Source organism: Poecilia latipinna, unplaced genomic scaffold, assembly GCF_001443285.1.
Source record: "Poecilia latipinna isolate Pla-1442-1.1 unplaced genomic scaffold, P_latipinna-1.0 Scaffold1474, whole genome shotgun sequence".
NCBI lineage: Eukaryota > Metazoa > Chordata > Actinopteri > Cyprinodontiformes > Poeciliidae > Poecilia > Poecilia latipinna.
Genome location: NW_015114090.1, coordinates 127,856 through 154,902, shown reverse-complemented (window position 1 = coordinate 154,902; position 27,047 = coordinate 127,856). Strand labels below are relative to the sequence as shown.

Genomic DNA, 27,047 nt, shown 5'->3' with positions numbered 1-27,047 from the left:
AGCCCTCTGACTGACATTTCTAATGTAACCGATACCGTCACTGGCCACTGCTCTCTCGCTATCTCGGCGCACGCACAAACACCAGACTCAGACACTCAGCACCCCGCTAATAGTCTGGTGACTGGCTGGCATTTTCCAGAATGTCAGACCCAGCCCTTTAAAAGGCGCTCACAGCTGATAGGTTAGCTGTGTAATTAGCTTAACCCACCACTGTCAACAAGGAATACGTGTGTCCCAACATGGGGAGCAGAGATTGCACATCGGTAGGCGTGTATGACTACCTAAATTAGAGAGCGCACCACCGCCTTTCTACAGGCACGTGCACATCTTTTAGAAAACAGGAAGCTCTACGGTAACCAAACTTTTATCACATCCTTGTATTGGGGAGAAAGGGGCGCAATAGATTATTAAGTGCTTTAATGAAACCTTTGTAAATGTCAGTTTAAATTTCTCCTTAGCTTTGAATGGATAGTTCAGACTTTTTAGAGTTAGATTCTAATAATTAACAATGACTGAATAACCTGCAAGAAGATCTTAAGTTTTCGAGCTTACAGTCAGAGCTACGTCACGACAAAAGTAGATGTTAGCCACAAACAACAGCATGCTGAGCGAAACCGACGAGAGAGAAAATTAAAGCAGAGTAAAAAGTGAATGATACAGCCTTTTACCTGAAACGCTGCCGCTTTGCTTTTGTAACAAATTGACTTCTGACTTATATGCCAAAACCGTTGTATATTTGAATTAATGTTCAGATGAGAAGGTTATGTTTTCATACTTGTATGGTTTTCATAGTAAATAACCACATAAGTCAATTTAAAGTACGAATACAAATAGAACCACTTTGATATTTTTTTTTTTTTCTGTTTTGGGGTTTGTGTCACACTTCAATCTTTTAGAGCCAGAATAAATACAAACCGTAGATTTTAAATGATTTACTTTAATAAGAGAAAAAAGCTTTCCAAAGAAAACTGGCCCTGACAGCACGAAGTAGGGCAAAAGAGCTTAAAAAGCAATATATTATGACCCCATCTAAAGAAGTTCAAGAACAGGTGAGAAATGGAGTCATTGACATCCATCAACTTGGAAAAAAGTTAGAAAGCCATTTCTAAAGGTCAGGAGAGACTGGCAAATTATCCACAAACGGAGTAAACACAGAAGACCGGCGACTCCTTCCAGGACTGGCCAGTCCACTAAACATACTGAGTGTTTTGAAACTCCATGCAGGAGTTCACAGAAGAACCCAGCACAATATCTTCAACCACTTCAAGCCTCACTTGTCTCGGTAAAGGTCAGGGTTTATGATTGACACGTAAGAAAGAGTCCAGCGGTAAAAATAATTGTTGACCAAACAAACCCAAAGGCCCATCTAACATACGCAAGTAAACATTTTGTTCTTCCCTAAAGATATCAAGCAAAAAAAAAATAATAATAAAAAATTCTGTGCCCTGGCAAGACAAAAAGTGAAACCTTTCGGAAGAGTGCGCGTGTCTCGTTACATCTGGAGTAAAACACAGAACACAGAACAAAAAGATTGACAGCCGAACAAGATGGTGGCAGTGTGATGGTCTTGGGTTGGTTTGCTTTTTCAGGACCTGGACAACTTGTTATAATTGATGGAACCATGAATTCGGCTCCCTACAAGAGAAACATGAAAGAAAATACACAGCCATTAGTTCATGACCTTGGACTCAAGCACACTTTGCAGCAGGACAACGATCTGAAGAGCATGAGCAAATCCACAGTCTGGACGGAGAAAAAGAAACAAAACTGAAGTCTTTTAAAATCTGTAAGGTCAAATCTGCGAGTGGTCAAACACTTCTTCATATTACTGTAAATAATCATCTAATACCAATGTGAAGTGGGTTAAGGTTTCGCCACACAATCTCTACAAAAGCAGTTATTGCAGTTTTGAGACTTTAGCCATTTCACTATGACAAATATCTGCTCTTCTTGTGAACCTGCGCTAGCCACTACCTGGAACACTAATGGTTTCAAATTCTTAACCGTCACTTTGAATCCCAGTCTAGTTTTAAAATTACTGAAGGATGGAGGTATTTCTAGAGATGACTAATCCAATTCCAAGAATCGGACCTTTTCAAAGGACTGGCAATGGAGTCTTTCAGTGAACTCAATTTCCAGCAGCTGTTGATGATGCACTAAGACTGCAAAACTTACACACGTTTCACAGTTTCTTATGAAAAACAAAACATAGGTTGGAGATATGTTTTTCGTCAGTGTGTTATGACTTATGTCACGTGACCAGCTCTGCACACTGTGTCTCGACAGCTGCTGATGAAGGGGGGGAGCTGAAACACTAGCCAATTCATTTTATAGAATTCAAAAGAAAAGTATGAAGCAAAAAAAACAAACAACAAAAAACAACAATTTGTTATGAACAAAATACAGAGCAAAACGACACTGATATGTGTTTAAAGTTAAATGATCAACAAGTCATACAAATAGAGCTTAAACATTCCAAAAATGTCCTTTGCACCAGGTTTAACACGACACAAAATGCGATAAGTTCTCAATCTTAAGTTCAGGGTTTAATCTTATGTTTCTGGTCTTTTTCGGTGAACAAATAATATTTTACATTTATTATGTCCAAGAACTTAAAACAGTAGCCAGTAACAAACCGATTGGAAATTTTATTATTTTTTTTTTATTTATTTTTTTTTCAAAAATAAGTGGCAGGCAATGGCTCGACAGATGACTTATTCAACAACATGTGCATGCCAAACTAAAAGGCCTGCACATTCAAGCAGGCCGTGAAGATCATTTTAAGTGCAAATATATTGCGGCTGTACCCCTTAGCGCTTAACCAAACTGTTTACGAAAAACTGTAAAAACTGTTGCACTATGCGGTAAATCATAGAACTTTGTAAAAAGATTAATGTTCTGCAGAAATTCCTCTTGGGACCAAAGTTTGGTTGATCTCCAAAAAAGAAAAAAAAAAAAAAGATTGAACTAGGACTCTGTATAGACATGTTCAATTGAGGAAGTTAAATTGTCAATTAGGTAGACATGCAATCATCCACAATGTAGGTAAATCAGAAAAAAAATACTTACTTGAACTTGCATTATGAGGTCAGTCTTATGGTTTGCACATCACCATCAGCACCCCTGTACTACAAACGTGCATCATTTTCTGTGGCAGATATTGATTATTGAACCAAGAGAATCAGACTAATAATCCGGACCTAAGCAAGAAGTAAATGGTAGATCCTAGGGCTGGGCAATAAATCAATAAGAATATATACCACAATAGACAAGTGATCAATATCAATAGAAATTGCATCTGATAGATTGTTCAATAATTTCACTGAAGTCCGATCCAGAACTGCAGAGGGTAGGCTTTAGCTGCTCAACTTTACTCAGCCAGTGAAGCAAAGTTGAAGACATCAGCATCTGGTAAGGTAGCAAATATTATATATATATATATATATATATATATATATATATATATATATATATATATATATATATAATATAAATTCTGTGAGTTTTTCCATAGACCTAACTTCTGTTCCAGTTATGACCTGCATTCATATTCCTGCCAATAACTGTGTAACTTACTTTGTAGTATCAAGCTATGCAGTATTTATTCAAGTCACACTTTTCATACTCAGTGAAGGTTAGACTTCGTTCGCATAAAGGAAGCTAAAATGACCTAGTCTAAATTCACACTGCAGGCCTTAATGCTCAATTCCGATTTTTGGTCAAATCAGATTTTTTTTTTTTTTTTTTTTTTTGCGTTGGCCTTTCACATTTGCAAATATATGCAACTTGCATGTGAGCTCCGTGTGAACTGCAAACAACCTAAGCATGTGCAGTAGACAGCCATGTAACTGCACACGTGTTTGAGGAGGTAAATATGGATGCTAATGCGGATACTGGTGTACCATTTTGTCTTTTCTTTATTTCCTCCAATGGGTATCTCACATCACCCGCTTCCCCATCTCCCCCTATTTTACCTTCAACTTCCTATCCACCTAAACCTTCTCAAAGTTATCCAACTCTTCAATTTGGCTTTGGTTACCTTGTGATAACCCCCATCACCTTTCATTTGTTCGCAGGAATACAGATAAGCAGACAGCCACACAACATCAGTCCCACAAGTGGAACCAATACTAAAAATATCTCTGCTATTCTTTTTAACGAAGCCCACTTTAAGAGGATCTGTCGAACACATACGCAAGCTCACAGATTTGAATAATAATACCTACATGTACAAAATATCAAAACTGCAATCTAAATTTGAATTTGTGTAAACGGGGTTTAAGAGGCCCTTCCAAGATGGAAACAAGAGAAAATATGCATTTTTACCCTGATTTGAGGCTGACAAGTGCGTCCACAACACCAGTTTGATGGTACTTCACCATGTACTGGTGCATGGCTGGGTAGTTCTTCCTGATGTTCCTCTCAGTGGACCCATTCGGGACTGTCCCAAAGCGGAACGGAGGAGAGTATGCGTATGGATTCTGAAACTGCGGTGGGACAAACAAACAAGAGCAGGATAGCATAACAAAGAACTGCTAACTAAAATGCAAAGATCACAGTTTGTACTGTGGATTTGTAGTCATAAAAAGTGTCTGAAATAAATTCCCTCGAAGTAAATTTACAACAAATACAGTACATATAAATCTGAACTTTGAACTTTTATTCAAATAAATCACAATGAGAATTAAAGGAGTTTGAGTGTTACGCAAAGGGGTGTTATTATGTATATTCCACCTTCAGTTGTTATGAAAATGCTGTATATATCAAACATCAGCTAAAAGAAAATTGGGGGGAAGGGTTGCAACAGAAATCCTAAGGGCATTGGGCTGATTAACTCAGAAGACTGTAGTTCCATCAGGTGTTTGCTAATCGCTGCTGCCACTAGTCTGGAGGAACTGAGTGGGGCGTGGGGTGCTCTGTGATTCAGAAGCTAATCTGGGGACTGCAGCTCCAAGGAAGAGCTTTAGGTGGTGCATTGTATGAGCAAGCGTTTAGGCACCCCCAAAATGTCTGCAAGAGCAGAGGCAAACATTTCTCAAAAAATGTGTGAAAGAATTAAACCAACGCTCCAAGAATGCTTCTGATGGGGGAATAACATTATGGCATCACATAATACTCAAAGAAGTCAATTTTTACATAAACCTCCCCTTTTTAAAAATGTTTTTGTAGCTCAACGAATGTCACTTATTTGAGTTTCTCTAGTTCTCAGTTGTCTAAACCTAAGTGTTGACTTTGTACAAAAGACAAGCACGTTAAAATAAAACCTAGCTCAGCTTTAATGTTGCGCTAATGGCTCAATATTCAGCCACTTTCAGAGTGTCCAGTTATTCCTCATTTTGGTCAGGCCCTTTCATTCCTCCCTCGTCTTTCTTGGTATGTTGCTTCCCACACAACCACATTATTCCGCTCTCTAACAAAACTGTCAGCCTGGCCCGTATCTGTCCACCTCGTTTGTTATGTACCATCTTGTAAGTCTTGGCGTTTCACTAGTCCTCAGTTGCCCCCTCCCCGCCTTCTCCCATGCCAGTTGATGTACCCCTTACTCTCTCAGTCCCTCCCCTCCTTCTCTCTCAGTGTCTGCCTGGTGTCAAAGCTCGTGACGTCATGCTTTCCCTTGTAGCACCAAGTCATACATCTGAAACTGTGTCCGTAGGAAATCTCTGCCCTTTACACTTATTTTTTTATTTGTTTCGCTACATCTTGTTTGACCTTTGCCTCCTGCATTTAAAATTTTCTTCCTCATAGCATGACCAGCTTTCTCTCTCTCTCTTTTTTTTTTACAGCAAAAAATGTAATATGCATATTTAGAGATGGATAGTAAACAAGTATCGCCATATTAGGTTGTAAATTTGATCATTCAATTTAATAATTTTAATTCACAAAAATGCCAATTAAACAACAAAACGTTTAATGATGTCGCCCTATTAAACTGGTTTGTATTCAGCATTTTCAGGCTGACCTACTGCTTAACAAACCTAAGCAACCGACGACTACTTAGCTGGCGTCAAATTGGTATCAGGTCGAGCGGGAAATTAGACAGCTTTACAACTCTGTACATTTTGAAAGTTGAGTACCCTTTAGGATTTCACCATGTTGTCAGAATAATCTCTTGTCACCAGTGTTTTTTTTTTTTTTTTTTTTTTTCACTCGGCCTGGCATATAAAGGTTGCAGTAGGAACGCAAGAAATCGAATGGCGATCTGCAGCAAAGCCGTCCTTTGGCTTGGGAGTCATCCCCGCATGGAGATTCCTACTTGTAGTATTTGTGAGATGTTTAAAAATAATGTAAATCTCACAGTTAAAATCTACTTAGACAATGAGGATTGAACAGACCAATGACTGCCCAGTTGGTTAATAATACTAAGTATGTGAAATGCTGATCTAAAGCAATAGTCTAAGTAGATTTTTAGTAAATTAAATCCTTTTCCCTTCAAATATTAAATTTAACACATGTCATTTATTTTCAAACAGTGATTAAGTCAAACAGAAAGAGAATTTTTTTTATTTTTTTTATTTGTCGTATACAGGTCTGAATGTCATACATATTTTCCCCATTGAACTGAAGATTTAACCTACAAATTCTTCATGAGAAATAGGAACTGGTTAATGCCAAGCACTTTAAATTGGGGAGAGAGGACACGTTGTGTAAAAAGTGATATTTTTGAGAGTGATGTCATTTTATAATGTCATTTCCTCTCCATAAATGTACCTGGATTGCTTAGATTTTTTCATGCATATTTACCCAAGTTTTCAAAATGATTCACAGCTTTTAATAGTATTGATCCAAATTAAGTGGATTCGCCTTTTATCCAATGTGAGACTTCTATTTTAGTCATGTAAACATGAAGTAAAAGACTTGAACCTTCACATGAATTTGGGAAAAACTCCATATTTTAACAAGCTCTTAAAAACGATACCCAGAAGTAAAACAAAACTATAAAGGTGAGAGCCATTGAAAGAGCAGGGAGTACACTTGCTGCACATTCATATTCATTATAATCGTCACATGAGAATCAGTGAAGTTAAGCTGGCTTTATTTAGAAAACAATTTTACCCTCTTCCTGACAAATTAAGATCCTAACAAGGGCCCAATATAGGAAGCATATTTACAGTATGTTATATGCAACTGTTCAATCACTAGCCCAGCTTCTTACTGACATTCTAAATTATTGCTAAGCAATATTTACAAAGTCCTTTCTCTCTCTTTTTTCTTTTTTTTTTTGCCCTTACCTTGTTGTCTGACAGCCCAGTGACTTGGTCAACAAACTCCTCCTGAATCATGAAGGCAGCCAAGTTGGCAGTGTACGAGGCCAGGAAGATGACAGCAAAGAAGGCCCACACCGACACTATGAACTTGCTGGTGGTTCCTTTGGGGTTTTGCACTGGCACAGAGTTGTTAAAGACCAGACCCCACAGCAGCCAAACGGCCTTGCCCATGGTAAAAGAAGGACCGTGGGGATCTGAGAGATAGAATAAGAGGAAGAGACAGATGTCAAAGTAAACGTAAGTTGCACGACTAGACATTATATAAGACATCAGTTTTTCAATGTTACTAACTTAATGATGGGGGCAAAAAGGGGGTTCACTGCAAACATACTGTTCATCTTAACGTTTTTTTCTACGTGTCTTAGTCAAAACCGGACACAGTTATGGCAGGAGAGACATGAGAAGTGCTACCCTTCTTCAAAATGTGGTTTGATCTCCTACATCTAAGGCAAGACACTCTTTTTATCCATTTCCTTCAAACAACAAAAACACTGCATTGTTTCATTATATATTTTAACATATTTGAAATAACAAACATAATATATCTCAATCACAGAAAGGGTGTTCTAAGACACCAGTTTGTTTTTCGAATATATAACCTTTTCTGGGTGTTACATTGAGCCTGCATTTAGTGCAACGTAATTGATATCAGTATGTTTACATATCTGCATAACATAAGTCTAAGCTAAGGTAACAACTTTAGGGTTGGTATTGTGTTTGCCTTCTTAAAGTCTGTCTTATTTTTACAAAACTAAGCAATTTAGTCGTTGCCCTGTGGTATTGACAGAGCTGGCTGACACAAGCACTGAAGATGCTTACGCCACTCTTAAGCTATTTGTGGAGCGTCACTTTGTGGTTCTCGGTAGAAAACTGAATGCAACACGACATGCAAACAAATTTGCATATCATGTTGAGCACTTTGCGTGTACTGTGGCTGTCGTTTGTTGCTGTCGGGTGACAAAAAAGCAAAAAAAAAAAAAAAATGTTAGAATCTCTCACCCTGTAATTTGAAAAGGATTTGACAGATTTAACAATTTAGCACCGTTTTGGCTCAAAGCTGAACTTTAAATTCCCACATTTATTAGAATGTTTAAAAACAAAAGTTGTGATTTTCTTGAAATGAAATAAATAATATTGAGGATATTTTTTTTCATAAAAAAGGTGCTTGAAATCAACCCCTCTAAATTATCCCATTTGCTGGTCGTATCATTGCACTGTAGCACACATAATTTCTGAACTGCAGTCTTCTGAATCAGGCGTCTTAAATCAAGGAAACATCTAAATATGCAAGTCAGTGCTCCTTGAGGACCGGGGTTGGGAAACTGCTTCACAGCTGCATCAGGAGAGGATCTCCTCTTGCACCCAGGAGCAAGGCGCACAGTATCTACCTGAAAAGTTAAATTAATTTGTTAATAAACTCTTGTATGTTGAAGTTGTCTGTGTTTATTCCATACTATCCTGCTATTCAGATAACGTGAGTCCTGGCTTTGTACCTTCATCTATTATTGTAAAACCCAACCCTCATCGGAGAATTTATATACAATAACTGAGACTAATCTATTGTTTTCTTGATAATCAAATGGTGTCCAACTTAGTAATTTTGATGTGAATTACTAGTTTTACTCATAATTGCCCTAAGTAGTCATTTATAGTTATTTATAGCTACAACTAAACTCTTATTGCTGCACACCATGCAATTTCATACACTTCCAAAACCTGTTATTTTACATAATTTCTTGCGAAACCTAAAGCTAATGTGCTTTGTTAGCAATTGAGAGTTGCTAACAAAGCAATTGTTAATACTATAATAGTGTTAGCAATTGCTTTGGACCATGAGAGTATTTCACTCGCAGTGCAAATTCAGCTAAAAGCAGTTGAGGTTTGTAAATGTCACTTTAAAAACGTTGATTTCTCCGGATTGCCTGCATAGTTTAAGAACATTTTTATCATATCAAGTCACCCGCATTACAACTTGCTTAGGGCGGCGTGGCAAAAAATGCTTGTATATTAACAGACTGAAAAGCAAAGACACCAAACCTCAAATACATAGTTTGTAAGCACCGATCTTTCTAAAGTTAGGTTTGCACCGATACAAATATGTAATTAAGGAGTTTCTGTCGAGCTCACCTTTTCCTTGTGCCAGATTTCTGTTAAAGCCAAGAGGACTGATGTACTCAAACATGAAGACAGCCATTGCAGTCACCAGTAGGAGCATCACAAACATCATCACCCACACTGATGCACTGAATGGCTCTGCAAAAGACAACATTTCAGGCACAGGTGTCAATATCGACACTGGTTAAATCAAAATTTCTCACACGTTTTGCAGTGAACTGGAGGAATTAGATCGATTTTGTGAACATGGAGGAACCAAGAGAGTGGATTGCAAGCTGTGCCCTGCGCATTTAGAGCGCTTACAGAAAACCTCATATACTTGCATTTGATTATGCGAGGCACAGAATAGTGTAGGAAGCCCTGGTGTCAGCACTCCTGTCCTCCCTCTGAGCTCACAACTCTGCTGCAGAGATTAAACTCGGCTTTTGTGTATGGAGGAGTTGGGGGGGACTGTTGGCATAGTGCAGAGCACTGAGTGAGGGCTGTGCAAGAAAAGTGTGTCTGCTGGCAAGCAGCCATTTAAGGGTTTTCCTGGTAAGCCCCCATAATGGCCACTTTCACAGCACTAACTGCGAGCAACATCCATGTCAGCGTGTGAACCTGGGTGTGAGTTTGTGTCCGTGTGCAGCAAACTGGTGTCGGCCTGTGCGTTTCAGCTTGCAGGAATTTTTTTTTCTTTTTTGCTAAATTCCGTTTGCAAGATCGGCGGAGTTTTAGACACGTCTTGTGCTCAGGAAGTTGCTGAGAAACTCAGCAGCAAACTGAGCCGATGCGGCAGGAGTTTTCATCGCCCTTTGGTTAATTTCTGAAGTGTCGTGAGAAAGCAATTGAGCTGATTCCTCCAGATCAAAGTATACACACACACACACACACGCACTCACACACACACACACACACACACAAAAAATTTATAAAACTGACAGCAGTTACCGAGAAAAGCTGATGGCGAGACAGTTCCATTACTACGTGAGACCATGACGCTGATCCCAGTTTCTACGAACGGGACGGAGAAATCGATGACCTCAGAACGCTCCTCATTGATCGTCAGAGATCCGACGGCCATGACGGCTTTCTTATAGACCACCTTTTTGAGAAGTGGCGAAGAGGGAGGAGTGCAAGGATTGAGGAGGGATGGGGGGATGTGATTTTAAAAAAAATATGGAAGAAAAATAGCAAAGAGCAGAGGATAAAGAACATTAAAGAGACATTATTTAAATTAGCTTACAATGAGTTTCCACATTAAACGTGCTTTTATAGACATCGATGAACATTTAGACGCTCAAACGGTAAAACATGCAGTTTATCATTATGTATCCAAAAATATTATTGAATATATCATTTATGTCACTAATTTGGTAGAAAAAGTCAAACTCGCAGGATTGTTACACACAAAGTGATATATTTTGAATGTTAGATTTTTTAGTTTGTTAAAATACAAATAGGTTCTATTCAGAATTTGCTAAGATTTCTTTATTTTTTTGGAGCATGTAAGATCAAATATTGTTTTTTTTTTCTTTTTCTGATAGCACATACTTTTAGACGTGATCTTTTTTTCTTTTTTTTTGCACAAAGACTTACCTCTCCCACCATCCCATTCCAGACATTGTTGATTTTCTTGCCATGCTTGCCATTGGTTACCAGGTACAAGTCATACGTAAATTTGACGTACTTGGCAATCTTCTTCAGAATGTCGATGCAGAAGCCTTTGCAGCACTTTTTGATATACGTTCCACCAGCCTCAGTTGTGTTGCTGCAGAAACACAAAAATAAAGACCACCATTACAACTCAATTACGCAACGCTTTGCTTGGTAACAGACGCTAAAAAAGAAGACTTGCTCAGAGAGGAAAATGCTAATTGAGTCGACCATCTCTCCTTTTTCCTGGTTAATCACACACCGATGGCTCTAATTCTGGTAACTGCAGAGTCAACCTCTTCATTCATCCTTTTCAAGTTTTAAGTTTCGATGACTCTGCCTTTGAAAGACAGAGAACTTTAAAACCAAGTTCTTTCTCTCCTTCCCCCTCTGTGTCTCCAGTCAAGGAGGACTTGACGGCATTGCATCTGCAGCGTCTTGCCATCTGTGTGTGTGAATCTGAGAGCAGAAGAGTTCAGAAACGTCTGACTCACACACGCACACATGAACGCATGCATACGCGCTCAAACACAAACCCACGCACAGTGTGCATTCACGTTCAAGAGTTCCCTTCAACTTTCAGCCACCTGGGAGTCTCATTTAACTTTTAAATGTGTGCTAATTAGAGGACGCCGACCTCGTCCTTTGATTTAACATCCAAATTTGACAAAGAGTGAGAGAGCAAAAAACAAAAAAACAAAAGAAAAAAAAAAAACTTGCAGGCTGTGACTCTGCAGTTTTCAATCTGTTATGTTTCACCAAAGTGCACCTGGGAGTTCATGGCCTCCGCTCCAAAGTCTAAATGCCAACAATCAGGGAAAATTGTATCAAAGTGGCTTTGCTTACATTTCTGCTGCTTTGATTGAACAGTTGCCTCACTAAAACTGGACGTTTGGCAACCATGTTACCTGGGGGCTGGGAACTCTGTGCAAAATAGTTAAGAAACAGAAAATAAGGATAGATACTTCATCAGAAAAGTATCTCTTTTATATTTTCATAGAAGCTACTACGACTCAGAGCTTCGGTGTTTAGCTCATCCCTAAACAGAGAAACTGTCAAAGCTATCTATGTTGTACGTTTGTGTTGAGTAATAATGTTTTAATCTCTCTTTCCTTGAAAAAGCTGCTGATTAAGATTTTTTGCCGAGTTCAACTGGGCACTCTTTGTGTTTTCTTAATCTCCTTTCTTTTTCTTCCAATCCCCAGACGTCATGACTTTCCTGTTAAAATCAGTAGTGCACTTCCTGCGTCACTAAATCATGGATCTGGAAATTTTGTTGCAAAGTCACTGACTTGATACAATGGGCTTTCTCCGATGTATTTCTTTTTTTTTTTTGTAATTAGCATCAGAGGACCAATGAAAGTTGACTAGGACTTATACATTTGACTAAACTGTCTGTACATAACTGGATCTAGAATTGGATTGTAGTGAAATTATGTAGATCGATAAATAAATTGTGATCAATTAGATCTATTTTTCAAGTGCCTTGAAATAAGATTGGTTTCAAATTGGTTACAAACAAAAATGAACCGAGTAGATGTGGAAATGCATGCAAGTTTATGAAATTCGGAATAACAAAGTGAAGTGAAAGGTGATGTTAGGTTATTTTAAAACAGCTTCTCCAGGCACAACCAAGAAGATGGAACAATAAAAAAAGAAGAAAAACTTTTATCTGAGAGATTTTAGACACATTCACAGATTCTGTGGTTTAAGTAACTTATGAATTACTAATAAGAATAGCATTTTTATGCAGGGGAAGCACAAGACTAAGGGAATAAAAGAAAACTACATCTGGTTCTGGCTTGTTCAGAGTTTCATACAAGAGAATGAACTTTTAAAGCAGCCGTCATGAACTCATTGTAGTTCAGGGAGTTAGAGCCTTTGATGTAACAGATGCTGTTTGTGAAGTTGTCAGGCCAACTTCACACAGTAACACTATTGGGCTGAGGGTAGGAGGGGTCTCCGGAGAGGGCATTGAAGGCCTGCGTATGATTGTGTGTTTCACTTAGTATATAGCTTTTTTCTCAGGGAAAGCCTGGATGAGTGAATTTAGATTTTTGCATGCATGGATACCCTTCAAACCCCAATCCAACTCTTCTGCTGCCACTCCCCATTTACTGCTTCCTTCCTCCCTTCCATCCAGCCCTCTTTCTCCATCCAAATGGACACCACGGATGCTTGAGTGGGAATTGCTCCGTGGGAGGAAGGAACAGGGCTGAATGCACTGGTCTGTGAGTGGACATGTGGCAACAGGGAGCGTTTATGAACTTGTGAATGTGCGTTTGCGTTTCTCCTTGGAGATGCTTTATCCTCCGCCCTACTTCACAGTGATTCTGGATGATAATCTCTTTCAGCCTCTTTCCCTTAGACCCCCATTACTGTTTAATCATCTCTCCCGCTCCGTGCGGCTCCGTCTGTGCGGTCACGGCGGAAACCTGAGATACAAATGCAGCGTTTTGTGTTGATTTGTGGCCATTTTTAATGGTGTGCTAATGAGAAACTAAAGAAATATTTCATGAATTCCAAAGAAGTGTTGGCCAATTAGAATGTTTACATTGCTGACCTTCATTGATATTAAGCAATGCAGTTCATTCTGGTTTGATAAACGTCAATCTCTGGGCCATATCCTGTTGGATTTGAACTTGTCTTTGTAAAAACTAAGTACTACCTTTGTCTTGAAGCTTTCTGCATCGCAGAAAACAGACCTTTCAAATTCTAACTTTGTAAAGTGTTACATTTTAAAGACTTATTTTAAATCCACATTTCTCGAGCCATTTGAGAGAGACAATTTGTGTAAGTAGTTGGCACCGTGTACAGAAATTTCTGATCAGAACAGTATAGTTAAGCAGGAAGTGAATGATGCGTAGCAGCTACAGCTAACGGTCTGAGAGTCTTGCTTCATGTCGTCTAATTTTACTCTGTGGAGAAAAGACATATTAGCAAATTACCTAAAAACCCAATTGGTCCAGCATCGGCCAAGTTGTTTAGTGACACGGTCTCACAATGTCTTTGCCTTGAAATCAGCTAAAAGCAAGAGCTTGTTGGGAGACAATTTGTTAGGAAAGGAAGTAAACTGCTTAGTTCAGCAGTTGCCTCCACTTTCAGTGGGAGGAAAGAAGCTGCTGCATAGGTCGAATACTGCACCTGTCACTGCTCATGACGGGGAAGAGAGCAACACAGCAACAGACCTAAAGTTGTTAGAAAATTGATCATGCACTTTCAACACCTTAAATTGTTTTTGGCTATTTTTGACTTACAATATAAAGTGTTTTGCAAAAGTCTCCATACCCTTTGAACCAGACAGGTCAACACAAAGTACCAATTCATACAATATTCGAGCTGAGGATACTGTTGTACTTTTATCGATACGTCACAGCATTTCTGATCCACGTGGAAAAAGTCTGATGCACAATCTATGCCAAGGGTTTTTACAGCAAATCGAAAAGACAGCAATCGGACTTACTCTTTGATATGCTTCCTGCAGGGCACAGAGTTCCTCATACAGGTGCCAGTGAGTCTTTCAACATCCTCCACAATAACAAAGGGTTTCTCCTCCAAGGTGACAATGGACAGGTGGTTGTCGTCCAGCTCGGCATCGCCAAACGAGTTGAACCGTGGCCACACCGGGTACTTTAGTGTCAGGCTGCGATTGTCAAGTTTTCCCATCTGTTGACAGGGGGAGGAGAACGTAGCATGAAAACAAACAGATTACGTGCAGAAACGCCCTCATCAGCAAATGTGCATTAGAGAAATGACTGAATTCAGTGAATTTACAAATCTAAGTTGCGTGTGCTTCCGTTCCTACGGCTGCTGTCTGGTTTGGACCTTTGAACCACTGGGCTTGATTGTAAGAGGATACAGGCATACGATTGCATAATCAAACCATTTCGGATAGATAGTATTCTCTCTAAGAATAGATGTTTAAATTCTTATCATTTTACTGTTATTTTTTTTTCCAGATCATCCAGTGGCAATATATTACTCACAACTTTATAGGTAATCGAAAATGTGTGTAAGAAGAGGCTAAATTTGAAGAAACAGCAGAGAGATACCAGAATGACAGATGCACAGAGAGTAGGTGGAAAACGTCATATTAGGGTTCTGCTATAAATGCAAACCTATACTGTATGTCCAAAAATGAAACAGGGGGCAGTGTTCCACGATAGAAGCTCTGAGGCTGGTTATATTTCAGAAGGTTTCCAGAGATGTGATGTCACCGATTCCCCTATGGAAGACCTTTACCCTTTCACGTCTCTCTGTAAATATCTATGTGTGGGGGGGACCTGCGAGTTTATGCCTTACTGTTGGATAGAGAAAAGGCAAGGAGGAAGAGAAAAACAGCATCAGACACAAAGCTTTGCATGACCTATTATATTAATAATATAGTAGAGTAAATAAGAAAGACACAAAATTCCCCTCTATTGCAGATATCTTGCCTCTATCTCTTCTTCCTCACTGTCTCCTGACTTCATATAAGCCTGAATGCAGAGTCATCTCACCGTGTTTCTATTGTAGATTTGTTTAACCTCATCATAGGAATTTGCAGAGAAACCACACACTTTTTGCTAGCATAACACACTTACAGTATAATTCTTCTAATTAGTAATCTAGAAGCTTAAGTCACTCCTTCTTTATCTGTTCTGATGTCTGTCAGAGATCCCTGTCCTATTGGAGACAAAACTGTCAGGATGATGATTTTTAAGCTGAAGGATTTGAGGCGAGTCTTTCGTCTACATTTACCACTGACAGTGAAGATGATGCTACAACCATTGATGCTACAACCATTTGTTTAATATTCTTACGTTTGAAAGCCTCACCTGGACTCTTACGAACAAATGTTTTGTCTTTGTAGCAAAGAAGTCCAACCTTTGCTTTATCTGACGATAAAAACCTTTCCTCCAGAAGGGCATTTTGTTCGTCTACGTGACAAATAAACTTTATTTTTTTTCATGGATATCAGTGTAACATGTCTATATTCTCTGGATGGTGAGAATTGCCTGATCACTTTACCACATACAGGAATGTTGGAGTTGTTTAGTTTGGATAGGTGCCTAATGTGACACTATCAGAGATGATTCACTTACATATTCAGGAACAGATACGTTTAAAGACAAAAGTTAAAAAGCTTGGTCAACATTTCTTCAATGAAGTAAAGTTAGGATTCATCTTTTTTTGGAGTCCATTTGTTGAAAAATTCTAGCCAACCTACCAGCTGTTTGTCGGCTATTGTATCTCAAATTAGTAGTTGTGTATTTTTTATTCCTTCTGTTTTTCCAAAGCACCCACTTGGCAGTTTTACACACATGACTCACGGATCAGTTTTAATCCGGCCTCCCCTTTGACCCTGCAGTCACAAAATGGTGCCTTTACCTATGAACACATAAAACACTCGCACGCTGCCGGTTCTAAGCCCACATGCTTGGCTAAGTCATTAACAGGCAAGCAGAGAGGAGAAAATGAAATTAGCATTTTAATTGTTTTGCTTTGAGTGGTTTTCTACCCTTTGACAGGGATTAGAGTCTCCTCTCCGCTGTTAGCCTGCAAGACTGTCAACAGCTCACTCTGCTGTCAGACGCAGCCCTCAGAGTGCATGTGTGTGTGTGTGTGTGTGTGTGCATGTGTGTGTAGGAAATTGTGTCAAAGAGGGAGAGAAGCAGGACAGTATGTCGAGGTGCGGTTCTCTGATGTGTCACCTTCAGTCTCCGGGGATTGTCCGCTTTTGGCTATCTGTCTTAGCCCAGCTGTTTTGCATTTCACATGTGAGTGACTGCGTCTACAGACACACATGCTTGTGTCAGTAGGAAAAGGGACTAGTGATGAAGGAAACAGCAGTGAGGCTTAGGGTGAATCAGAAAGACAAAAGCACTGGCACATCACTGTGCGTCACAACTACAGTAATGATTATAAATACTATCGTCATTTTTCACGGTGTCACATTACATTACGCAGATGCCTTACAGAAGTCTGAACTCGCCATGATATATTTCCTGTTTGTTTATGCATAACTTAATGCTTTTGGAATCACATAAATAACCTTAAAAAAAACTTGCCGAAAAGGGTAGATCCGCGTAAGCTGCATTGATCTGTGCCTCAAAAATGCCTCCAAAAAATTTATCTCAGACTCAGAAAAATAAACAAACAGTTTTTCACCTAAGTTGCATCAAGCTATACGTTACCCAACATCTTCCCCATCACATTTTAGGGTTTGGATATAAAGGTTGCATTCTTATCGACAGTGTCCAAAAGCTGCTTGTTTCTTTAGCAGTAATTGGTAAATTAGTCAAACTCAGTAGATTGATGATAACTATAAACATTCCTGCATTTCACCTTAAATTGTGCTTATTTAATACTGAGGTAAAATATGATCTATTGTTGCTCATTGCATATATGATAACTGGCTCACTGTAATATGTACTGATGCCAATCAGGATGCTAATATGTTGCACATTGTTCATTTTATGAATTTGCTAACGATCCAATGTATACGTACACATTTATCTGCAAGGTTGATTCTAACGCTAAATATTATTTTTCATAAAGGTGCTGTTTCCACTGGGACAGATTAAAACAGCACCCAACTTCATTTTGAACACAATTTAAAGATAAACTGTGTGAATAAGGGACAGATGAACAGAACTGATGTTGCATCTGGATTGGACCAAGCTGGACTAAAAAGCAGCAAAGTTCAGCAGCTCAATTGCACAATCAGCAAAAGAGATGAAGGAGACAGAAAACCGCAATGACTGAACAGACCACCTCTCTCTAATCCGTCGCTTCTTTTGGACGCCTTTTCCCGCAGAATGCACATTATCGAGATTTCCATTGGCGAGTTCGCCGCTTTCTTCAGAAATTAACCCAGAACCGCCGTCAAGTGGCGAGATCTCTTTACAATCACGTCAACTTAACGAATGTGCTGAAAGCATCGAGGCAGCGAGGCATGACAGCGTCAGAAACGGCCAAACTCATTTTGTGAACAAATGGGTCTGAAGACTGAAACGAAGGTGAGAAAGTGGTTTTCACAACATGGTGCGTGAATTCGTCAGGTGTGTTCACTTCACCCGTCAGTGGTCGTAATATTGTGCCTGTTTGGTGCACTCATGCAGGACTCTCATGCACATCTATAACAGACCTGACAGGCACAATTGAACAATCTTTGATCAGTTCAGTCAATAGGATAATCTAGTGACAAAGTGAGTCAAATGTTCTTGGAAGACACTTTCCAAAATGAGAGGATGAGGAGGAGGAAGATAGAACAAAGAAGCTGACTTCAGCATTCCCTCTCTCTGTCCTGCTGCTCTCATCATCCCTCCTTCCTTCCCCAGTGTCTTCTTCTCTCTAATTAAAGAAAGAAGGGTTATAAATTAATGCCCAGAAAAGGAGGAGGGCTTGAGTTTATCGACCGTCAGAGAGAGAGAGAGAGAGAGAGAGCGCTGAATCTGCTTGCACATAATACCAGACATTACATGCACACAATGCTAAGACTGTTGCAAAAAATGTACGGATGTGATCTGACAGTCAGGCCAGTGGGAGGTTAAAGTGATAGGGCCGGCGGGATTACTAAAGAGGCTATCGCATTATCACCGGTCAGAGATTAAGAGCCACGACAGACCAATTTTTTTATGGACAATTTTATTGTAATCTTCAGTGCACTGCATTTTGATGTCAAGTTATTTGTGACATTTGTTCGAAAAAAAAAAAGATTTTAATAAAGTATATTCTATTTTATGTACCAATTCTTTAATTTTTTTTTACCACTTCAGCTTTCTACAGTGCTGTATTCGACTGTCAAATTCTGTAATGCACCAAAAACCGAGCTAATCAAAGGCGGAAAATATTATAAAATCAACCAAAGCATAAACAAAAATTATGTTCAGGGCTCCTCCTCTGAGCACCTTCTCGGTGCCAGTCTCACGGGGAGAGTTATCACTGTGGCAAGATGCATTATGGGAGAATGAGTTCCTAATAGCGTGGAGAAACCCATTCAGTCATAAAACAGTATCTGTCACTCCTGTCAGACAAAATTACGTCGGTAAAATGGATTCTGCTTCTCCCGCTCCAGCCCCTTGCTTTGAGTGTTCCTCCGCGCACGCGAGGCGCGGGGGTAGCTCTGTGTGTGTGTGTGTGTGTGTGTGTGTGTGTGGGTGTGTGTGTCGCGTCCGCCGGCTTGCGTCACGGTGCGCGTGCGAGCCGGCGTCTGCGAGTGCAAAACGAGGGCACAGAGAACGAGGAAGAGTGAGAGAAGACTCTAATCACTGATTTATACTGTTTTTCCCTTTCAAGTGCAGTTCTTTCATTGAGATTCAAAGAACGGTGACGGCTGCATGTAAAAAAGCCTTCCTGTGATTATGTGTCGACCTGGAAGTGTGGGTGTGTGCGCACGGCTTCAGTGTGTGTGTGTGTGTGTGTCTGTGCTCCATATTGTGATTCTTCAAGCACAAATCCCTTGTTGTCTGTAATAATTATTTTGTGAACTGGATGCAAACTCTGTGGCAGTTTCAGAGGCAATCTGAATTCTCCATCCACTGTGCTGGAACAAAAGTTGCTTTATAAGGTAAGTACTGTCTTCTCATTTAATTAGTAAAGTTGCATACAAAACACAAACTTTTTTTGAGGTTGCGGTTATTATTTATGACTTTTTTAGCCATAATAAAGCAAAGTGCACCGTTTTATATATGTAAATTTGTACATATGTACTTTGTTTATGGACTAGACTGTCTGGTTAAAAATGCAATTTCCAACAAAAACAAAAAGAGAAACAAAAAACCGGTCGCACACTCATTGGACCACCTTTAACTTTGACTATTTGCTGTGGCATTGTTTTGATGAACTTCTGCAACGCCACAAGATTTATTTCCATCCAATGTTGCATTCACTTTCCCCAAGATCTTGTTTTAATGATGGGAAAGTGCATCCACTGTGCAAAGCCTTCTCCAGATCTTCGAACAGATTCATTGTAAAAAAACAATTCATTGATGAAAAAGCTCCGTCATTCTCCATCTTCAGGTTTTCACCCGAACCTGGACTTAATCAACCACCGTTACAGGCATTTCTCTAACTTGGGTAGCTGGGTAGTTGTCATTGTGGCACCTAAACGTATATTTAAGAAATTGCTGAAATAGAGGAATTTTAATGCACAACCATGAAATTAGGATGGCTCAAATAAGAGAAAGCATCGAGTCAGCAGCAACTTTTTGGAAGAAAATGTATTACTGGTTAGCAATGTGAGAGAAGTCGCAGCAGCTCAAACCCAAAAGAACGTAACAGGTGGAGCTCCTGTCAGCTAAGAACAGGAAAATTACACAGTTTCACCAAAATTAGACAGTAAAATCCTGGGAAAGCAATGGATGGATCTGTCTGACTTTACAACGATGAGGGTGGCAGTGTAATGGTGTACTGCAAGTTTTTGGGCACACTTTAAGCATGGTTTCAAATCCACAGCTGAGCGTGCCTTAAAGTACAAAACCCCTACCCAAGTATACCCAAGTCACCAAATCTCAAGCTAGTAGCATGCCTGTAAGATGGCGGAATGGGAGAATTCACAAACCTGCATCAGGTTACCCGAAATGGTCCAAAATTTCTCAGGAACGTTTCTGGTACAATTTTGACTCTACTCCTTGAACAACTATGCAGCATAAAGAGGAGTTCAACACAGTCCCAGCAAGGTGTCCCCATTAAAGTGGCTTAAGAGGATCAAATACCTTTTCATTATTTTAACGTATGGGGATTATGCTAGATGTCCCTGAACTTATTAAGTTCAAACCACAGCAGTAGTTTAACCGTGTTGCAGGGAAAAGCACATGTGGATGTTTCAAACATGTGAGCGCTAAACACAGAGCTTTCACATCCTTTTGATTAACATGCCTCATGTTTCACTCTGTTTGCTACGTTGCCCGTGTCATTCTCTCACCCATTTCCTCTCACTGCCTAAGCCAAACTCTTTATCTCTGTTCCTTTGCCGATCATTTGGTGTTGCACTCTTTTCCCCAAGAAAACACATTCGATATTTTTAGTGCATATCTATATTTTAGTGCATGCACAGATATATATATAAAAAAAAAAAAAAATAAAAAATTCCCCTCTCACCCTCCGTGGGTGGCCTCTTTCATCCTCTGAGCTCAGGTCCTCTACCAGAGGCCTGGGAGCTTGAGGGTTCTGCGCAGGATCTTGGCCGTGCCCAGAACTGCACATTTCTGGACTGAGATGTCTGATGTTGTTCCTGGGATCTGTTTGAGCCACTGCTCCAGTTTGGGGGTGACTGCCCCGAGGGCCCCGATGACCACAGGCACCACTGTGGTCTTCTTTTCCAGTTCCTCTCTGAGGCCCTGGTATTTCTCCAGTTTCTCCTTTTTCCTGATGTTGTGGTCACTTGGCATTGATACATCCACCACAACGGCTTTCCTCTGTTCTTTATCCACCACCACAATGTCCGGTTGGTTCGCCATTACCATCTTGTCTGTCTGGATCTGGAAGTCCCACAGGATCTTAGCTCGGTCATTCTCCCCCCCCCTTGGGGGTGTTCCCCCCTTCGATCTCAGGGCTTCCAGTCCATATATATATATATATATATATATATATATATATATATATATATATATATATATATTTTTTTTTTTTCCCCCCTCTTGATCATCATCATGCAATTCACGTTTTTTTTGCCACTGATTTCTGGTGCATGGATTGAAAATTACGTTTCCACTTTTGGATGCTGGTGTCTCTCTTTGGGGTTTCGGAGAAATCTTCTGCACCACAGAGAAGTGGCACTGATCAATTTCATAGACTCTCTGTTTACGACACACTACTTGTCGTCCTCGACACACTTACAAAGGTTTGTGTGTATGTCGGCGTGAAATATGACAAAGCTGCTCCAAAAAATAAAAAAATAAAAAATTGTCGAACACCGTGCGAGTTGCTCCAAACAAAGGACACACAGGAAGATATAACCTAAAGTATATCAGACTGATTGCAGCACAAGATTCACCAATAGCGTTTCTGTTGATTACCGGTGCTAAGCTGCGAAAAAAAAAAAACCGCCAATACGCCCATGCACACACAAGAGAGCGGTGACCCTTTGCCAACCTGATAACAGACATCTCAGGTTTTGATTAACTCTGCTCTGAGGTGCTATAAGAGAGCCCAGCATCAGAGTGTGCGGATTATTGGGCTTAGAGACGGATAGTGAAGGAGGACAGGAAGGAGGAGGAGGGTGGAAAAATATGGAACTATAGAGTAAAAAATAAAGACTCAGAAAGGAAAGTGAGTGCAGGAGATTTTTTTAAAAATGCCAAAAAAAAGTTGGATAATCTGACAGAGGGGATGAAAACAAACCCAGGATAAAACTAATTTACAATCAATCTTTCTTTTCTTGCTATTAAGCTCTTCTCTGTGTCTACACCGCTTCTACTTAGACTCTGAAACTTCTCCCTTCTCCCATTCCACAGCGTGAATTATTGCAGTATTAACTCTAAGATATTTGAGCAAGTGTGAGGAAGCCCAATGTAGGTATAAAGATGCATGACTGCCATTTAAAGTCCATTACAACATCTAGAAGAGCATGTACAGTGGCCATTTATCAAACCGCCTTCCACACACTAGTCCTTTAAGGAAATCCATAGCCTTATTTTTAAAAGAGGTCACTGATCGACGACGAATTTCTTGATAAACAAAGTTTCAAATACAATGTTAATTGATTCTTCCTGGGTTTGCTGTGCACTAGTTTTTTTTTTGTTTTTTTTTTCCTAAGATAACTTGCCAGTTTAAGTTTGAGCATGAGGTAAAGAGATTTTATGTGTTGGTTTCTGAATGTACTGAAAGAAAGTGAAAATTATTATAGAAATTCCATCCAGTTTATGAAAGCGTTAGGCACAGAGACATGAAGCCAACAATTTAGCACCCTAAAGTGTAATACTATTGTTGGCCAGTAGAGGCGACCTTCCTTAACAGAACAAAAACCTGACTAAAAATGTCCACTTATATTATTAAAGCTTGATTAGCCAAATATATTCTTCACACAGTTGGTTAATGGCAACTTGCAATACTGTCTGTGCTCTTAAAACAATAAAATTAATGCCCTTCAAGAGTCTGTCCCTTTCAACTATTTTTTTTTGTTCACTGCAACAATCTCAAATTCAAAGCATGACAAAAATATAAGTTGCTCTCACACTCCCGCCATGCATGTAGACATATTTAGAATTTACACATATTTTCATATTTACAAAGTTGGTTTTTTTCCCCCCAAAGATGAAAAGATGTTACATATTTTGAGAAACTCTAAGTTCCTGTCACATGTATTAGGTAAGTGTACCATTGCTATGCCCCGGTGCATATATTGCATGTCCACATCCAGTCAAGATGAGATTAATAATTCTTCATCAGCACGGACAAAGCTTCTGCATAATAAAAATATGAATCTAAATTACATCAATTTATTGTGAAATACTTGCATAAATAAATTTCTGATAAGAAAGCAATCCGTAGCAGCATGCTTCAAATGCAATGCTAAACTGGTATTTTGGAAGTTATTGGAAATTTGCATCTTGTAGTAAATGTAGTCTGTTTGCTGATAACACTTTCATGCTAGGTTTTTTTTTTTTTTTGGTGGAAATAAAAATAATACTTATACATTTACTAGATTTACGTAAAACAGGTTTATCCCATATAAATAACATTTTAGCTTTAATAGCACTAATCCAGTGGACTTGGAGGTTGACACTTCTTGATGAAGGGTATAAGACATGCAACAGGAAATCCAGCTTTCTCCAAGGCACAGGCAAAATTGTCAAATAGCCTATTATGCAAACGTTCAAACTGAACTCCAGCAATGTGCATGTGAATGAAAAATGGCACCAAGATTGGATAATGATGTTTTGCATAACATGAGGTGAGAACTGCAGTGTGCAAGCAATACTAAGCCAAGCGAAGATACATGCGGGCCTTACCTTTTCCCACTCTCTCTCTTTATTGAGAACAATGACAACAAGCTTTGGGTATTCTTGGTAGCCATCCTCTGTGAATGACAAGTCCCTGCCATCCCATGTCACGTTCATCATGTACCTGAGAGCGAAAGGCGTGGATGATTAAGAGGGACAGGGGGAGACGGTGAGAAGGGCAAGAGAGGAGGAGGGAAAAAATAAGCACAAATTATCATCTGAAACATAAATTTACTGTCTACAACTTGTGCATTTTGCTTGGACTATCACTATCTTTCAAAATTAAAGGATTTAAATAGTTCAAAAAATATGGAAATAATAGAAAGCCGTTTTCAAATCAATATTTAATAAAAGAAAGAAAAAGCAATCCAAATTATTATGGGCATGTGAGAAATATATATGAATGTCCTCGTTAAATTATGTATTAAGTGTGACAAAATTTTATTTTATTTTTTTTACTTTATTAACTTCATTAGACAAATCCAGGCCTCTTTGCAGTCTGGTTTGCGTAATCAAGACAACACTTAAACAGAACCTGTCTGACTGCATGAAGATCACAAAAAGAAACAAGCCCAAATCTAAAGAAATTCAAAAACAAATTACAAACAAACTTGTTGACATCTAAAACCCAGGAAAGTGGTATGAAGACTTTTCTGAGGTCAGTCGGAACAACTGTGAAGCTTTTCAGAAGGGTCCAACCAACAAAAATTTCTCCAAGGACGTCACAGAATTTATGATTTCAAAATGCAAAAATGTGAACTAAACCACCGTAGGCCACATAAACCTGGGTCAAGGTCAGTGTTCACAATTCATCAATCAAAAAAGACACTGCTGACCAAAAGACACTCTTTTGAAAGGTCTAAGGCTAAAATCACTGCTGACCAAAAACTCACTATAATCAATCAAAAACATTTTCATGATCCCTCGCAAAATATTATTTAGATGGGCAGGAGAAAATCTGAACATTTTAGACAGAGTATGTGTTGCTAAATCTGGCATAAACAAAATTTCAAATTGTCAGTCAAACATAGTGGTGGTGTCGCAACGGTCTAATGCTGCTTTGCTTCTTCTGGACCCAATTGACTAAAAGTCATTATTGGAACCATGAATTTTGGTGTTAAGTAGAAAATACTGAAGCACAATCTCCTGTCATTGTGTTATGGCTTTGAAATGTAATAGTATTAGTATTATGCAGAAGTTAAAATGATCTGAATAATAGTAATAATAATAAAAAAATACAAACAATAAAGCATAAAAACCAAACAAAGTTTCTAGCTCTGGAGGGGCCTAATCAAAGTCTAAACTTAAATCAATTCGGGATGCTAAGATATGACCTTAAACAGATGTTTCTTGATTTAAAAATCTGTCTAAATTAAAACAAGGAGAGCGGGGCCAAAACGCATTGCCAGTCATTACAAACGTTTAATTTGCAAATGTCACTGCCAAGGGTAACACAGCCAGCCAAGCCCGGCTTATGGGGCAATTACTTCTTCACAAAGAGCCAAGTTGGTTTGGATAGGAATTTTGTAGCTTAAATACATTTCAATCAAAACTTGAAATAGCTTTTTTATATTCATTCAGGTTATCTTTGGCAGTTATTACAATTGTATTTTGTGATGTGAACAAAATTGAATAAACGTGTTTTAGGGCAAATCATTTTTCATCTACTGATTTATGAAAGTTTTTTTTTTTTTTTTTGGCCTTTTGATGTAAAGCAATAAAAAAAATGTGGATGTTTTCATCTGAATGAGAGTGAGGATTCCCTGAGATTGATGTATTCCTAATCTGACAGCATGTACTCAAGAATGACATCTGCACTGTGGCGGCTTACAGATAGGAAGATTATTGATCTAACTCAAGAAATATGGGATTTATGTTTAATCTGTGGTGATAAAGGTGACTCTGCTGATAATTAAATAATTTTATTACCTTATTTCCACGAGTGCAGATTGTCTAACATGTAGTTTTTCCTGTTAATTTTCCCAAAAAATGTTTTCTTTTTTTCATTTATTTCCCCCTTTGGTTAAATCTCCTGAACTCTGTTAGTAAATTTGGGAAAAATAACCAACTGGTCAACTTTATTTCACAAAATCACTTGACTTTTATCCACATATTATTCTTTACCTACACCCACGTAACACACAGATTGTAATGGTTGACCCATATGGCAGGTCACATTAGCTAAGATGGAGGGCAGTAGGGAGATATTCTTGGGTCCACACAGGCTCCACATTAATCACGACTGTCCTTCGCCACTCCGTCTCATTTACTCCCTCTGTCAGCGCTCGTGTACGACACAGAGGAGTTTGCTCCGATTTTCCTTCCTCCTCTGATACGTCTCGAGAACAGGCGACGGGGCGGACTTCTAAATGGAGCATGTGGCCCAGTGTGGCGGTACAAAGCCACAGAGGAATGCAGCAGGTGAGGTGTTTCATGTAGGACATTGTGCAAAGGACTTTGGTGCAGTGTCAAGCTGGCAAGAGTCGCAAAAAAATGTTTTTAAGTCGAATGGAGAAAAAGAGCAGAAAGCCATCAGAAAAGGCTTGCACGTCAGCTTTAAGTGTCTTTGCCCAGTGTGTTGAGATGCTTGTGTTCTTAAAGACTTGGAGCATTAGATTCATAGTCTTCAGTTTGTGAGTGAGCAGTTAAATATTTTGACATGAATTGTCCCAAAAAGACTCTGTGCCATACAAAACATTCTAATTTAAATTCTAATTTAAAACTACCTTTCATCCTGCTTAGTTCATCAAGTAGCTGTTTTAGACGGACTACTACATTGATAGTGCATGGGGTGCAGACTATTGACAGTGTTTGGTGCTAAATGATGCCCACATGTGCATTCAAGTTGTTGTTGCTGAGAATAAATTCATTTTATAAGCACAATTATTTGTTTTGTAAGGAAGAATACAGTGCTGTGAAAAAGTATTTGATTCTATGGTGCTTATTTATCTGTTTAGAAATAACCTACAAACTTAGCATGCTGTGAGTGCAAAATTGTTTTTAAGCAAAAAAAAAAAAAAAAAAAAAAAAAAAAAAACCAAAAAATAAAAAAAATTTTTTAAAAAAAAAAAAAAAAACTTTTAAGAAAAAAAAAAAAAAAAAAAAT

General features: G+C 38.9%; 1 protein-coding gene across 2 annotated transcripts in view; it reads right to left on the bottom strand.

Annotated features, from left to right (window-relative positions):
• The window catches only part of grin2aa (glutamate receptor, ionotropic, N-methyl D-aspartate 2A, a), a 163,411-nt gene that overhangs the window by 14,647 nt on the left and 121,717 nt on the right, over positions 1-27,047 (bottom strand). For both annotated transcript variants that reach the window (XR_001428077.1, XM_015057598.1), the window contains exons 4-10: positions 23,951-24,065; positions 14,479-14,681; positions 10,959-11,130; positions 10,311-10,464; positions 9,393-9,518; positions 7,230-7,459; positions 4,327-4,487 (exon numbers count right to left, since the gene is read on the bottom strand). Coding sequence is in view for 1 of the 2 variants with exons in the window: in XM_015057598.1 (XP_014913084.1) it covers positions 4,327-4,487; positions 7,230-7,459; positions 9,393-9,518; positions 10,311-10,464; positions 10,959-11,130; positions 14,479-14,681; positions 23,951-24,065 (1,161 nt within the window). In the remaining variant the exon portion in view is untranslated. The remainder of the gene's footprint in view (positions 1-4,326; positions 4,488-7,229; positions 7,460-9,392; positions 9,519-10,310; positions 10,465-10,958; positions 11,131-14,478; positions 14,682-23,950; positions 24,066-27,047) is intronic.